General features: G+C 40.1%; 1 protein-coding gene across 2 annotated transcripts; it reads right to left on the bottom strand.

Annotated features, from left to right (window-relative positions):
* Positions 1–686: 686 nt before the first annotated feature.
* SFPQ (splicing factor proline and glutamine rich) lies at positions 687–16,142 on the bottom strand. Of its 2 annotated transcripts, XM_060140583.1 has the most exons (13): positions 15,203–16,142; positions 14,336–14,524; positions 13,667–13,968; positions 13,468–13,563; positions 12,374–12,570; positions 12,187–12,271; positions 11,742–11,859; positions 11,284–11,332; positions 11,082–11,203; positions 5,436–8,622; positions 2,290–2,337; positions 1,702–1,790; positions 687–776 (listed from the first exon to the last, which is right to left on the bottom strand). In XM_060140583.1, exons 1-10 carry the CDS (start codon positions 16,022–16,024, stop codon positions 8,485–8,487), a joined length of 2,118 nt encoding a protein of 705 aa, XP_059996566.1. In that variant the 5' UTR covers positions 16,025–16,142; the 3' UTR covers positions 687–776; positions 1,702–1,790; positions 2,290–2,337; positions 5,436–8,484. The 2 variants fall into 2 exon arrangements, with proteins under 2 accessions (XP_059996566.1, XP_059996565.1); XM_060140582.1 differs by lacking the exon at positions 5,436–8,622 and having other exon boundaries at positions 15,203–16,141.
* Positions 16,143–16,884: the final 742 nt, after the last annotated feature.

Below are 16,884 nucleotides of genomic sequence, written 5' to 3'. Positions count from 1 at the left end.
GATCCTGCAGGCCATGTGGCACGGCTCCCAAAAAAACAAAACCAAAAAAAAAAAAACACCAAAAAGCAAACCCCGAATTACTTTTAATACGTACCTCATATTAATTTGGTGTGAAAGATCCCTTAAACAGTTTGTCAAGTTTTAATGAGAGCTTCAAGAATGGAGGGGGCAAGCAGATTTTATAGCAAATTCCAGAATTTTACACTGCGTATAAAATTCAACTCCACTTTAAAGAAATTGCTACTCAGGGTAACCAAAATATGGTTATTTGGCAAGACGCAATTCAGTCTCTACTCGTTAGTGAAGTAATGTCTTGACTACCCATAACCATAATCTGATAATCCTTTTGTAATATACAAAATGCTTTTTAACTGTTAATCACATGGTAATCTCAGGAATAAAACTTACTAAGGCTGAAGGCAATTTTAAAATAATGATGGCTAAATCAGGTGAGTTTGATAGTGTAGGGCCATCAGGTTGATTAGTAATTAAGAGGCTGAAGCAGCTCTGCCAAAAAGGCCTCAAGAAGTAGAGTCCTAAATTATGTAGTTTGTTTTATACTTACAACATGGAATGACTTTTTTAATGTCACCTAGAAACAAGTTGCTGACATATACAGAAAATTCTGGAAAACGGAAGAGTCCTCTCTACTTAAAAACAAAACCAAAACAAATGGAAGGACAATCTGATTTTAAAATGTCTTTATTAAACAACAGGTTGTTTTATTCTTCTTTGCTCTCTTCCTCACTGGTTTTCGGGACAGAGTTCACCGGATCCTGTCAATTAAAGGAAACAATTACTCCAAAAGACCTAAGAATCACATATCAAGGTCTCAAATATTTATCAGCATCAACCAAGTAAACTTCCTAAACAGCAAAGTAACATTAATCAAGTAATGTGGTAGTAATAGTATTTAATGATCTTTAGATAACTAAGGATTAAAGAAGCAGAAATGATTTTAATATCAGACTCACCCAATGAGTTTATTAAATTTTACTTCCATTTTCTACAAGAACTTTCTTACAAGGCAGATCTCTAACATTCAAGACACTCCATTAATTGGCACCCTCTTTCTAGGTATAAGATATAGCCTCAATTCTTCCGTTTTTGTTAATTTCAAACTGATTATGACAGCCCTTTATACCTAAGTGATACCTTGAACGAATGCAATTTCTGTAAGATGAAGGGACAGTAAGGTACCATCTACAAGTCACCTTTTTGTAAAAAAGTTTTATTGGAACACAGTCATGTCCATCTGTCTACGACTGCTTTCCAGCTAGAACAGCAGAGTTGAGTTGCCAATCCTTCTAGATCATCATCTATATTTATTTTTTCTTCCATCTATTCTCAACTATAGGTAATCCCACCATTTAACTATCTGATGAAAAACAGGGAACTTCAAATCTTCTGAACCTTCTTCTCCATGGTCTTATGGACCCAGAGGTGAATACAGATATATATTTTTATTTAAAACTTAAGTCCTGTTTTTGTGAGGCTTTAGCCAAACAGACAAGGTCTACCACACCTCAGAAGGCTGTAAAAATGTTTAAATATTTAAGTGTGTGCTATAAAAACATATTTCCTGTAAGAAAGTTTTAACGTAGAATAAATTAAAATGAGATATCCACACGAGTAGTTATTTTTATACCACCCGAGAGTCCTCCTGAAGGCAGTTTACAGAGTAAGAATCACTCAACTCACCTAGATATTTCATCAGTCTAACAAGCTGTAGCTTTCCTTCTTGATCAGCTCATGCTGTGTGATGTCTTGAGAACAAATATCTTATCCACCTATCATTAAAATATTAACTGTGTTAAAATAACATATTCAGCATATAACAGGTTGAATGAACCTGTTGAAAACAGGTTTTCCCTCCTACCAATGACTAGACAACTGTTCCTCACAATTTATTATGTAAAAAGGAATGGGATTTTGAATTGGTCCAAAGTTCATTTTAAGAGTACTGAAAATACATGTCTCCACTAATTCAAGCCATCTTTTCTGATCTAAATCTTTCATCTTTTTCTTCTATTGTTTGACATCTTTGTAATAATTTGTAATAATTGGGATTTGTAATAATCCCAATCTTTTCTCTTTCCAACTCACATACACCCACACGCATGCACACACATTAAAAAAAATAAATAAGGGTATTATCTTAGGAGAGGCGAACATCTTAAAAAAGAGTCAAACAGTTTTCACCCCACATAGCTAAATCAAATTATTTAACCATTAAATAGAAGTCAAACCCAAAATCCTCTACAGGTTAAACCTTCCAAGGAAACTTACTTCAACGGAATGAACACTCCAATATCAGCCAACATCAATCATTCTTACCTAAAGAATAATAAGAAAAAGTTAATATAAAAGACAAGGGCATAAAGATTTGAAAATGCTAGTTAATTTCAAAATTTAAAGAGTAAATTCCAGAGACAAAGATTGGGGGCAAGTTACAGCATAAAAAATAGGAAGAGACTTCATGGGGGGAAAAAATCTAAAATCATTCTGACGTAAGGTAGCAGTAGACACCTGAGTTCGAATGAGAATTGTATCCTCTTTAAAATACAAAAGCCTAACTGCATTTTCACCAGTCTGACCACAATGAAGTTTGACTGCAATCCAAAATATACTATCCCTTATGTGAAGGTATGTGACAACGTTTACCTTACCAAATGAGTTTTAACATCGGCTCTTTTCATATAAAAGCACGTACCCTGCTCCCCACCAAGCATGTCTTCCATTCTCAGGTGGACTGACCACCTTCAGCAGGAGTCCACCAAGAGAGCCCTCCCCCTTCCACAGTACACAACAATGCAGTTGTTATCCTGCAATCCTATATATTTGCCTCATTCTTTCCCTCTTAAGTCCTCACTGAGTTTTAAGTTAGGGCAGGGAAGCTATGCCTTATCGGGACAGCAAGGAACCTGAGTTTTTCTGAGGGAGAAGACATTCACCTTCACTATATATGCCTGGCAGGGCCACAGTGCACAAAAACCAGAAAGATCAGCCTTAATTCAAATTCCAGGTTTTTCTTCCTCCCTGATTATCAGCAACTGCCAAGGGTATATGAAATAGTTCCCTGTTGCACATGTACCATCCATAAGGGATACTATATCGTTTTGCATTCTTCCTCCATTCTCCAGATTATCCTATGCTGCATCCAGCCCCTTTTTCACCCTCCAAATAAATCTTTTCAGCACTGGTGTTCAAAAGCAACATTTTTATGTTTGATGGTTTACCAACTGTGAGCTTTCCACAGTTGAGTCTTAAAAATTGCCAATCATTATCTAGCAGCAATGACAGATGATTGGGAGCAGCCAAATCCTCTGAATTCTTTCCCTAATAGGCAGCCATTTGAGAACTGCACTAGCTGACAGAGCACTGAAACATTATCAGCTAAAGCCAAAACCAAATAAAGGCCCAGAACAAACATCCTGGCTCTCTAAAACCTGTCCAAAATCATTAAGGGAAAGGCAGTAAATGCAGGACTGTGTATCATGTCACTGCAGCTGACAATGATTAACAATAGGAAACATGCAACCCCCATTAAGGTTAAAAGTCCAAAACTAGTCACACGCATCTCTTTATTGGGGAAAAGTGAAACTATTATGCATTCTTTGTAGGTTTTGCAACCTTATGTGAAGAGCACCCATTGCATTTCTTTCATCTTTCATAAAGCACCGGTACCTGTTCCAAGGGCCTAACAGTACGAAAATGCATTCTGGCATCACACCTCTGAACTTCCGACCATTCTCATTAAAAATAATTTTGGTTTGTAACAAGAAAAGACTATGAAATACAATGCGAGCACCTCGGTATAGAGTTGTTACTGAAACCCATTTATCCCCAGCTTTTTGACTGAGTGATTTTTTTTAAGACCCTCTGCACTAAGATTCACAAATTACAGCTACATACAAATCAAAACTAGTAAGAATTGACTAAAGTCACAGGTTTCTCATCGAAAGTGCAAAAGCCTATTCATCAAGATAAGCAGAATGAAGCAAAATTACCCCCCCACCCCAATGATGTCCATATATTGTAACAAGTACATTCTCTCAAAATTGTTATTGACTGTTAAGAAACAAACCTGCGCTTTTATTTCTAAACAATCACTGAACCACGGTAGCAAGTGCTGGCCACCGACTTAATGGATTATGCCACAGGAAAACCCCATCAGGGATGCATGCCAATTTAGTGACACTCTTGTCACTAATACTGAGCATTATGTTTGATGTGCACTGTATTACTAATATAGAGAGCTAAACTAGTCACCATTTGCTCTTTCATCTAGCAGGAGAGTCAAGTCATTTGGTTGAATGGACTACGTATTAAAGTACAAATTTGTCCCCACCTTGTGAATCGCTTGCCAAAGAACAAGCCATTTGTCTTGATACAATGAAAGAAAATTCTCATAGTCATGAAGAGTTTTACCAACATTTATGCAAAATAAACCAAACTTTCCAGTTACAGAGCAGAAAACATTATACACGAAAGCTGTTTCTCATGCATGCTAGCTAAAAACCAGTTCATAGACCAAAGTTCAGTTGAATTGAGGTCTGGAACAACAGTCGATGCAAAGCTTAAATCCTAAGCAACAAAGGAAGGTGCTTTTGAAGACTTACTGTTTTGGTAGTTGAACAGTTTGGATTGTAACATCACATCCCTAAAGCTAAGGGAACCAAATTCAAAAAGCTACTCTGAACATTTGCAGTTATCCTACAGAATACGACGAAGTCTTATGATTGGGAAATGATTCCCAACATGTATTCAATAGGCAAGTCAACATGCCACACCACTTTCCCCCAGGTTTAGAGTATAAACATATTTAGACAAATCACAGAACTTGAACTATTCATGTTAGATTCCCATCTATGCCCCAAGTTAGTAACAGAGGTGTTCCGATGGAGCCCATTTAAAAAAATTTTTAAATCACATTACAAAAAAAACTGTACTTTTAGTCTTAATTCACTCAACCTACAGAGTAATTACCAAGATTACACTCAAACTGATATTGCTGACCTATGAGCAGGTCAGTTTGCTACAACAGAAACTAATTATCACATGCTATACAGTCTGTGTCAAGATGCTTAAAAAGCACTCTTACTTCCGAAGTATGGTATGGTCCCCTCCCCCACACCACTGATGTGTTTCATGTTATCTTCAGTTACAATGCAACTAAAAACCACACAACTGAATCAGATATACCAAATAATCAAGTTTGCACTTTTTATCTGAGAACTGCAACAGCACTGAATTCTGCCTGACAAATTACAGCTCTAAACCCAAACCCACGCAGTTTTGATATAAGCTAGCTTTATCATACAGGTGTTAGGTGCTGCACTGTAATTTCATTGTCAGAAGTATGATGTCAGAATGCCCACGGAATAAAAGTACATAGCAAGTCACCAAGTTAGATTATATTGCTTGTTACCTACCTGTATGCAGTCGGCAATGAGAATCTCGGAGCAAGCAGGAATACTACATCCGGGTCCTAATGTCCATTGCCATTTGCGGTACTACGTTCCTCACAGTTACGCACTGCAGAAATGCTGGCTAAATGCAGTTATGTAGCAGGCGACTACTTTAATAGTGCATAATTGCAGTCCAAGAACACCAGAAAATATTCCGCCACAACTTAGTGGCTTGCCCAAGAAAAGCCAAGTATCTAAATTTTTATCTGCCATAATATGCCACTTATAAAAATTGCACAGGCGTAACATTACAATTTCCCAAATTATTATGTTTATATTAGTGGTATAATACATCTAATAAAGAGTGGTGGGGCTTATAGTATTTCTTAGAAGTTTATCTAAGCAAAGAGGATTATGGTTTCACTAAACGTTGAGCCAATGGGTTAAGTTTCTAAAACACCTATTAAATACACTGGGATCTCTTAGAGAATGCAGTTTTTAAAGATTAGGAATTATAAGAGGAGTAATAAGTTTAAAAACAATCAGTGTTCCTCTTAAAACAAAATTATGAGAGAAAGTGGAGAAGAGGAAACGGGGGCAGGTGGTTTCTTTAAATGAGAAAAATGGCTAAAATACTTCAAAAGTACTACTTTCCCTTTCCCACCCCCAAGTTTCATAAATCAGCTTTTAGGAATCTACTTTTAAAGATGATTCAAATTCCCATTAGGCTAAAAACTATCATATACATTCCAAGACTTGTTGAAAGTCTATTTGAGTAGCTTACGACCCTTGGTACGCTGCTGTTTCAGTGATTAAAGTCAAAACTTAGTTGAAACTAAGCAACATTACTTGCTAAACAACGTTTAGCAATTCTACACAATGAGGCTATCAAAACCACAACTTTCAGGAGATTATCCATTAGCATCCTTCACCACTCTTCAAAGGTACAGTACTACCAAAAGCTTATTTTAGGGGTCTGTGCCAGCATCCCTTATAAAGAAAGGCATGTAATCTGAAAAATAAACTGAAACATTAATTTTATAGGCAGATTTTTCCATTTCCCCACCAGCCCCCGCCCACACATTCAAGTTCACCCTCTGTGGGTGTCCCATGAACACCCCTTATTTTCTTATCATTAGTGGAGTCCCTACCATACAATTCAATCAAATTGTAATGGACTCCTTTCAAATCAAGACCCTTGTTTCCGGTACAGAAAATCTCATACATTATCACCAATTAATAACTTGACTTGGGACAAAACTTCCTCATTGATATAATTCTGGTAGAACTACTCATTTCCAAGTGTCTTGGTGAACAGAAATAATGAACATTTTCTAATGAGATTCTCTCCCTTAATTAGTACACCAGGTACCTGTCAGTCACACAACCAGAATTCGGTGGCATGCCTTTATACTCCACTAGTGTTTTACTTTTAGTATTAACAGGTTTCCTATGCACGAGTGCTCAATTGTTTCAACAACAGGTTTCCCTTTGTACTCAGGCACAATACTAAGCCTTCAGTATTTAAACAAAGATTTGGTTTAGAATTTTACTTTTGCCAATTAACACCAACAGAGGTGAAAAGGAGGAAGACACATTCCATAGTAAGAGTTCTATAATGTACAAATTTGAATGGAAACATAACTAAGAACAAAGCCAAACCATTCAGTTACCTTACCTACTACTTTTAGGAAGTTATTCCTCTGCTAACAATATAAACATGGGAAAGCAGGTTCCCATTGTACTAACAGACAACAGTAACAATCTATTTTATTAATAAGTCAAAATGTCTCTAATGAAAGGAGATTCAATGAAGTTGACAATAAACTGACAACACCATCGAAAAGCTCCAAAGCTTTATGGTGGGAGGAAAGGATATTTGTACTGTGTAGCACGAGCAACTCTCCAGATTTAGTGCTACATCAAAAGGAAACTATGGAAAAACACGTTAAAAATATTTCACAGTAAGTATAGTTCTCTGCAACCCTATTTGTTATTAAGTCACTACCAGCTCTTAGAAAAGAAAATAAGTTTTTTTTATAGTCCTACAGATTTTTGCCCAACAGAAGTACCACAAGGAGATGTAAAAGTTAAGAGTACAAATGTATACATAGCCAAACCTACTTTATGATGACTATACCTTACTTTCGAGTTTAATTATTCAGACTAAACCCCATCTTTATAAATCACTTGAAGTAATACATGAAAAGACTTCATGTTTAACAATCTTTAATTCAGATGTGAATGTTCAATACAAGCCGTTCGTAGGGCTTGGGACTCGTTCTTTAAAAAACAAGAATGGAGGAATGCAACAAAATGATCTTTCCACTTGTTCTTCAGAAACTTTCAAGGAAAGGATAGATCATAGGGCCGTAAAAGATCCATTTAAGTCATACCCACTTTCTCCCCCTACCAATAGTCTTACACCCATTCCATAATCTTAATACACATTCCTGAATGAAGATTTACAGTTCAGCTTTGCTTACATAGCCATTTGAAAATACTAGCACCGGCTTGCTTCCTATAATGCCAAACAAATCAAATCATGAAACTATTCAATATGCATTTCTTCTTTTTAAAACAAGGGGGTACTTAAATGTAGAAAGCAATACTTAGCCTACAAATACATTTCCCAGAAATGGCATATGCCACTCAAAGGCCTAGACACTCTTATGCTTTCCAAGTGGAACACCTAGCCTAATGTGCATAGAAGCATGAATGGCAAAGTTGAAGATCAAAATCTTAACTATTTTTTCTATTTATTTGAAGCACAGTAAAAAAAAAAAATTGGTACACTTTGGAAATCAGTGGCACAAGGTACACTGCCATAAATTGAGGGACATTATACAGTTAAAAAAAAAAAAAGGAAAAAAAGGAAAAAAAAATTCCCCTGTTTCAAACACTGCATTACATAATTTTACCTGCCCAAACAGACCATTTACAAATATTAGGTCAATAAACTGCTAACATCCATAAAAAGGTAGCTTTCTTACTAAAATGCAAGAATTTAAAAGATTGCTATCTAAACAAGAAAAGACAAAAACAAACTGGAATGAAAGCCTAGATATCACATCTAAAATCGGGGTTTCTTGTTTGGGCCTTCATACTCTTCTCTCCCTCTACCATATCCTGCCGGAGTTCCAGGCCCCATTCCTCTAGGACCCTGTCCACCCACAGGTCCCGCACCTCCCTGCCCAAAGCGCTCAGTACGCTATTGGAACAGTTAAGTAACAGTTCATTATATGTAGTTGATGTCCATGTGTGTTAAGTAAATATTTTAGAAGGTTCCGTAGTCAACGTTCGTCGATACAATCACCAATGAGTCGATCCACAGGTACCGGGAACATAGAAAGGAAAAAAGGGTAATTTGAAAATTAGTTTACGATAATACATGCCTTGTGGTATGTTCCCACTTGAGCCATTCTCATACACCTGTTTCAAAGAATAGATCTTCCCTGTAGTGCTAAAAAATTTAAGAATTAGTGCAGATGTGAAAACCCATTCCAAAATGAGTTTTAAGAAATTTCACATCAGATTAACCCACTGAAAAGCTTACACACTTCTCACTTTCAAGGTCTGAACAGGAAATTTAATTTCCAAGTAAGCCTAACAAGCCCAACCAGACAGATTCAATTCACTCAATGAAGTGACAAAGACCTACTCACCAGTTAGTGGTATGTGCTGCATAAGAAACCTTGTGCTTTTCAAGATCTTAAGACACATCTGCTAAGTTGCAGAAACCTTAAAAGGTTCAAAGTTTTAATAAAATGCTACCAGACTACAAAAAGAAAAAGAATAAAAGACTAATAGATTTAGTCACTTAACCGGCACAGTAACTTGATTTAAAAGTGTGTTGCCATATTCTCACAGGTATACCACCTTCAGAGCCATCACTGTATAACCAGAGACAATTATGTTCACAGTACTGTTCTCTACAATTGCAAATTGACTGAATATACAGCCCACCCTCATAACAGCCCAACTTTCCCCTTAGGTCTGTAGAAAGTCCACTGACAGTTATGATTCCGTGTTTTGGGTGTCTCCCAAACAGCATTAACACCAAGCTTAAGTGACTGCAATAAAGCAGGACTTCATTACTCCACCTAGTTTTAGGTACTTCTAGTCCTAGAAACCTATGTTCCCAAACAGAAAAACCCTACAGATATGCAAAAGCACAGCAGCCTGAACTATCTTTCAAATTCTATTTAAAACAGACCAGTTATTCTGAGTATTGCTAGGAAAAAAACAAAACAAAACCCGAAAACCAGAACAAAAACCCCCCAGAAACTAAAACGGCATCAGGGTTTAACTGTTCCCATAAACGATTTCAACATGCTTCCTACAAAATACTACAGGGTTACTATAAAAATACTAAATCCTAATCCTTCAAACTATTTCAAAATCCTAAAATTCTTAGGTTTTCAGCGCGTTGTATGTTTTATCTCAAAAAGGTAAAGAGGAAATTTGGGGGTTTTACAATTATGTTATTACAGTATCTTAGAACCCAGGAGCTACATGTCACATGGACTACAGAATCTTAACTGTGGGAACATCATGTCAAATTACAGTTACAAATCTGATACATACCTACACCTGCCTATTAAGAAGGATATAAACCAAAATGTTACCCACATTATTTTTAAAATTCAATTTGAAGAAAGCTAACAGCACTACGTTTAACCCAACCAGCTACTTATGATTCTAATTCTCAAAAGCCTTAAGTAGAGTTTAAATAGATGAGGCCCCATTCTAAATCCGTATGTTCTTATTTGTAAAATGAATCTAGTGAGCTATATGCTGCAGCTTCCCTCCTTTGCCAAAAGCCTGTAGGTGAACTAATCAGATTCAATTCAGTCGTGACAATGTACTTTTCTCCAAACCCACCTCTACAGCCAATACTCAGTTCTTCTAAGGATTGTAAAGTCCTAATACAGCCACTCAGACCAACTCACTTGGTTGTTCTAAAGTATCCTGACAGACTATCTGTACAGCTAAAATATGACAGCATCAAGAAGGTTCAGATCAAATGCACACAACTAGTATGCTTAAAATTATCATTGACTTTTGCTACCCTGTAGCAAAACAGAGATGTCAGTTTATTTTAGAAGGTACACCTATAGACAGGCCCAACAGGTGGGAAACGACGAGTCCGAAGACTAAACAATTCCTTTTTCATGGGTAGAAGTCACACCAAATATAGGTCAAAGTCCTACACATTGCTAAAACATGCCTAAAGCTACAAACAAGTCTGATTCACACTTTTGGCAAATACCAGCTTAACGAATGACAGCTTGCCATTTGATTACTCTCACGTGGATGTAGAATAATGTTACATTATCTAACATTTAGAATTTGGATTTGCCATGAGCTATAGTGCAAAAGTACACAAGCAATATAATGGAAAGCACCTAAGTCTACTTATTGCCAAAGATAATTCCAACATACTACTAAAAGCATTGACTTTTTGTTGGCAACCTTATCTGTTTAGGTTACCACATTGAGTTCTTCTATGTTGCCAAAGTATTCCTCAATACTACGATTTACATGATAGGGGAACTAAAAGAGGTCCAGTCGCCTACTTAAAAACAAAAACAAAAACAAAAAAACACACACACATAAGTTGTGAAAACGAGAATTTCCTTTTGAACTATGTCCCACAGGATACATTACCATGTCGCTTCCCATCATGGAACCACTCATTGTTGCCGGTGGAACTCCAGGATTAGCTTCATAACCTATGCCACCACCACCACCTAGAGGTGGAAATTTCTGGCCTCCTGAACCATAGGGATCTAGGAAACAAAAATGCTGGTTACAACTCAACCAGAATACTGCTCTTCAGTGGTATTACTAATTTAATTTTCATTCTTACCTCCCATGTTCATTGCTCCTCCACCGCCCATTCTCATGTCTCTTTCTCTCTGAAAGCAAAAAAACCCGTTCATACACCTGTACTAAACCCATACCAAGCATTCTTGAATACAAAAGAATTTCCAAAGCTTAAAAAAAAAATTGTTTTTCAACTTAAGAGAAAACAACAATAAGGTAATTTTAAAAATCAGTATTCTGAAACCAGGTGAGACTCCATTATCAAAAGACCTATAAAGCAAGCTTCTTCCCAACCAATGAAATCTTTTGGCCCACCCAAGGAAAAGATAAAACTCAAAGGAAAAGGCATATCAATCATAATACACCACCTGGGTTAAAAAGAGAAAAAATGGCAGAATAGCTATAATATGAAAGGTTATATTTAACTGAATAAAATTTCATCCTAGATGTCTATAAACTTTGTAGAAAACTCCAATTACACTGCAAAAGAAGTTTACTTACCGGATCCATGTAGCCCATCCGGCTATAACTTTCCTCTCTTTGGCGTCTCATTTGTTCTTCCATCTCACGTTGACGAATCATCATCTCTTCTTCCCTCCTACGTCGTTCCTCCTCTTGCCTAGAAACATTCATCAAACATAAAAACTAAAGTTTTATCCACATTTTAAAAATTCAATTTGAAAAAAACTAGTAGTTTGCTTAAGAGCATTACAAAGTCTAGGTTAGAGCAAATACACACAAAGGCTGGGACAGTGACTAAGAAGAGCCCTAAAGGTATTTCAGCAAAGTAAGTGAGCCTTATAACAAAAATCTTACACTCTATTTCAATTTAAGCATTAAACCAAAGCTGCCCCAGTATTTAACACCTCTGTATTTCATCTGACTCACCTGCAAAATTTAGGTACACTTAATGCAGAAGCAAGGACTTAATTTAACAAGATTTTACCTCAATTGCATCTCTTTACGTTTCTGCATTTCTTGATTGTGAAGTTCTTCCATGCGTCTTAATTCTTCCTGGCGTCTCATCAGATCTGAACATTGGAAAATTTTGTCATACATTCACATTAATGAAATTCTAGTAAGTTCAAAAGGCAAACAACCCTAACGGTAATATTTCACAGAGAGTCCTTTACCTTGACGCAAAAGATTTGCCTGATGCTCATGATAGGCATCTTCCATTTCACTTTCCAATTTGTCCTTTGCATCTTTCATGTTTTTTTCAACTTGTTCCCGCTGCTGTTTTTCCATTTCATCCAGGGACTTCCACCTCTGAGAATACTCATACTCAAATGTGCCATGCTGGGCAAAACGAGGAGGGGTTTCTCTCTCCCTGACAATATTTAAATATGAACCAATTTATAGATGCACACAAGAAATATATCTGATTTCCCCTAAAAACAATGGTCACTTCACTGGCCTGTTACTGCTAAGAAATACTGAAAGGTACAGATCACCTTGATTCTTAATAAGGTATTTTTACAGCAAAAACGATACATGTTCCAGAACAACATACTCAACAGTAACATGGGCACTGAAGATAAATCCTACCTTCCTCACTTTCTAACTCATTTCCCTAGCCAAATTCTGATTCAAGAAATATTTTTTCAACCCTTAAAAATGAGGATACCGGGCTTCCCTGGTGGCACACTGGTTAAGAACCCGCCTGCTAACGCAGGGGAAATAGGTTCAAGCCCTGGTCCGGGAAGATCCCACATGCCGCGGAGCAACTAAGCCCGTGCACCTCAACTACTGAGCCTGCGCTCTAGCACCCGTGAGCCACAACTACTGAGCCCGTGTGCCACAACTACTGAAGCCTGTGCACCTAGAGCCTCTGCTCCACAACAGGAGAAGCCACCACAATGAGAAGCCCACGCACCGCAACAAAGAGCAGCCCCCACTCGCCGCAACTGGAGAAAACCTGCGTGCAGCAATGAAGACCCAACGCAGACAAAAATAAATTAATTAAAAAAAAAAGAGGATCCCTACAACACATCCTAACAACCATTAAGAACAAAACAAGAATGCATGTGAAATATACCTACCTCAGAAACAACACTAGGTATTTGAGTAACTGCTTCAAAACCTCTAGCTTTCTGAGCCTGAGGTTTTCATTATGCCCATCCATTTCAAAGAACTTTGCATATTTTAAGCAAAATTGAAAAATTACTCTAGCAAGTTCTCGTTTACACTTAAATTAAGAACTGCCCAAAAGTTCAACAGATCTTACTTTTGATACATTGGATTCTTCTGTGCAAGTTTTTCAGGAAGACCATCTTCATCATCTAACTGTTCAAGGGGTTCCACAATGACTGGACGAGGAGTTCTAACAACAAAAATGGTTCCATCTTAATTTTGTTCCAGTTTCATTGCATTTTCTTCATACAAGTTAATAAATAAAAGTTATTCGAATAAACATAAAAACTTACGTTGTTAGTAAGAAAACACCTTCACTGCATCTTTCAAATGCTTTTCTTGCTGCTGGTTTAGAAGCAAATTCAACAATGCCTTTCCCTGTAGATCTTCCACGATCATCCACAATTACAACAGCCCTTTCAATAGGACCAAACTGACTAAAGGCTTCTTCCAACAGTTCATTGGAAACATAAGGTGAAAGATTTCGAACAGAAAGGGCAGCAGCATGTGTGGCAAATCGAACCCGAAGCTGTCTACCTCTCATGGGTGTATCATCAAGTTCAGCTTTAGCAATTTCAGCTAATGCTCTAGATTCCTGAAAGCATCAAGACATACAGTCACGTTAATGACCTCAAAACTGGCTACTGCCCACCCTAAAATTGCCATAAGCCTAACTCCCGATCCTATTCTTCTGAAAGCTCTCAGCTCAACTATCTCCAGGCAGCCCACCCTGACACCATTCAGGGGAGGGAGGTAAATACCTTACCCACCCACTCCCTTCCTTTCTTAGATACCAACAATTATGCACTGTACAACAGCTGCAACTTTTGTGTGAGTGATGAAAAATTTAAAAACTAATTTATTCTTGTTGGTTTAAAAAACACTATGTTTGTTGTAGGAAAAAAAGACCCTTTTAATTCCACCAAAAAAAAACACAAACAAACAAAAACAAAAAAACTCACAAGCTTAATAAATCCAAATCCTTTGCCTTTGTTGATAAAAACTTCTCCTGGTTCTCCATATTTAGCAAATAATCTTTTGAATTCATCCTCCGTGATATCAGCAGGTAGATTACCAACAAACAACCGACAACGCTGCGTGTAAGTTTTCTCTCCAGGCCTCCTCAAGAGAGACAAGTTGGCTTTAAACCCCTAGTGAAAAAGGAAAGGAATTTTCAGATACCAGTTACCTCTGCAAATAGGAAGACCCAATAATAATTTTCGTTTTTCCAAGCTGGGTATGTTACAGTCAAGTTGCTCTCCTGTTCCATTTAAAGTCAAAGATGCTACTACATTTACGGGATTTCCAATGTAATTAGTCCGAACATCAAAGACACTAAACCATCCAGAACACTCTCGAGAACAGCCACAAACCTCTCTATAGAGTAGACTCTATATCAGGAACCTCGTCAGCGGTTTATGCTAAGTGTCAAAATCAAAATCATAGTGGGCAAAAGTTAAAATGGTGGTGAGATATTAAAGAAAACGACCAAAATTCCGTTGTCGACAAGCCCTGGGCCTGCGCGTGTAAGACCAGGCCTACCTCGATCTCTCCAATCCTCCACCCTATTCTGGCTTCCAGGATCCACTAGCTTTAACAAGGCCCACCATAGCTTCTCAGCGCCTCCTTCCGCCAGCCGGGAGGCCTAACCCGGGGTGGCGGGGGAACAGCTGGCAGACCCGAGCCGTCCGCCCCTCACTGCAGCAGCCGGCCCCGCCCCCCACCCCCGCGCGCAGGCGCCCTTTCCGGTCTCCAACAAAATGGAGGGCGGAAGGGGGGGGCCGCCGCCATCTTAGGGAAACCGACCCGTAGCGTAGAGAGACACTCACCTCGGAGTCAGAGATCTTCTCCTCGCTGCGGCCCCCGGGCCCGCCGGGCGGCGGCCCTTGGTGGTGCTGCTGGTGGTAGGGCGGGTGGTGTTGCCGGCCCCCGCGGGGCTCCCCGCCGCCTCGGTGCGGCGGCTTGGGGTGGCCGCCAGGAGTGCTTAGGCCCGGGCCGCCGCCGGGCTTCGGCCCGCCTGGCATTTTGCCGCCTTTGGGGCCGCCGGCTCCTGGGCCCTGCTTAGGCCCGGGGCCCGGGACCCCCGCGGGTGGAGGCGGCGGGCCGCCAGCCTGAGGGGGGGTGGTGGGGACCCCGCTGCTCGGCGGCGCGGGCGGGGGCACCCCGGGGGGCGCCGAGGTGACAGCGGGCGGCGGGGTCGGGGTGGGGCCTGGCCCCGTGGGGGCCCCCGAAGTCGGGGGTGTGGCGGGCGGCGCCGAGCCGGAGGCCGGGGGAGCGCTGCCTACTCCGGGAGCAGGGCCGGGTCCCTGAGGGACGGCAGGCTTAGATGAGTCCTGTGGCGGCGGCGGCGGCTGATGCGGCGGCTGCGGATGCGGCGGCTGGTGCGGCGGCGGCTGAAGCGGCGGCGGCTGCTGTGGTGGCGGCTGCTGCGGCGGTGGCTGCTGCTGTTGCTGGTGCGGAGGCGGTGGCGGGATCGGAGGCTTGGGGCCGCCCTGGCCCGGGCCGGGCCCCAAAGGTCCGCGGTTCTGATTGAGGCCCATGCCGGGTGGCGGAGAGCGGAAATCGTGGAGGCCGCCGCGGCCGCCTCCCCCTCCGCGTCGGTGGAAACCGCCACCGCCACCGCCCCGACTTCGGAACCGGTCCCGAGACATGTCTGTGATCAAGGGGCGGTCGAGGCAGAAGCGAAGAAGACGTTCGGGGAACGTGGAGGCCACCTTGCTTCGCACAAGATGGCGGATGACACAGGCGGCGCGCCGCCTTTGTCCTCTTCTTATATAGGCCGGCTGGCACGGCCCCGCCTACTTCTCGATCTGTAGCTCCAAAAGCCAGTTGCAAGTACTGTACTTGATGACGCTAAGTTACGAGAAACTAATCTTTCCTATTGGCTCCCGATGAGAGGCGGGAGGCGTGGAGTGGTTGAAGTTTCCAGTCGGCCAATGAGCGGAAAAGGAGTTGGCTGTAGGCCACAGTGATTTGCTGGGAGATATTTGAATGGGTTCTCCAGAGCAATTTTCCCGTGAAAGCAAATAGCCAGGGCCCTATCAGCAGCTCCTAGGGAGAGATGTTAGAAGGCTCCTTCCTTTCTTGATTGCTCTTAGGAGCAGCCTGCTGGTATCCTTCCCCAGAAAGAACAGCAGTCTCTGGTTCAAAAGCATAAATGAAGTGCCTGCTATCTCTTCCGCCTCGTGCTGGGCCAATAAAATTAGAGAAATAAAATCTTAACCGATTTCACACACACCATCTTACTGATTTTATTTTGGAACCTCATTGGAGTACTGGTTTGGTCTAGCAGTATAAATGGCTCAATAAGCTTCAGTGCCCTCTTTGTTAAAAGAGAAAGGCCTTGATTTTGTGTGTGTGTATATAGACTAGTAATTTACAAACACGAATCACAGAAAGAATTTAACATTTTTCTTAATTCTGCTACCTCAAAACACTTTATGAACAGATTAAGATACTTTAAAACTACAATATTAAAATATCTAGAATTGGGAGATTGGGATTGACATAT

The sequence above is a fragment of the Lagenorhynchus albirostris genome, chromosome 2 (assembly GCF_949774975.1).
Source record: "Lagenorhynchus albirostris chromosome 2, mLagAlb1.1, whole genome shotgun sequence".
In the NCBI taxonomy this organism is placed as follows: Eukaryota; Metazoa; Chordata; class Mammalia; order Artiodactyla; family Delphinidae; genus Lagenorhynchus; species Lagenorhynchus albirostris.
This window is presented reverse-complemented; position numbering and strand designations above follow the sequence as displayed.

What these genes read in the sequence shown, in the direction of transcription:
- SFPQ (XM_060140583.1), bottom strand. Translation starts at nt 16,024, where the DNA reads ATGTCTCGGGACCGGTTCCGAAGTCGGGGCGGTGGCGGTGGCGGTTTC. An exon ending in GGTGTTTTCTTACTAACAAC is followed by an intron (nt 13,564 to 13,666) that starts GTAAGTTTTTAT and finishes TTTTGTTGTTAG; the next exon opens with AACTCCTCGTCCAGTCATTG. An exon ending in GGCAAATCTTTTGCGTCAAG is followed by an intron (nt 12,272 to 12,373) that starts GTAAAGGACTCT and finishes TCCAATGTTCAG; the next exon opens with ATCTGATGAGACGCCAGGAA.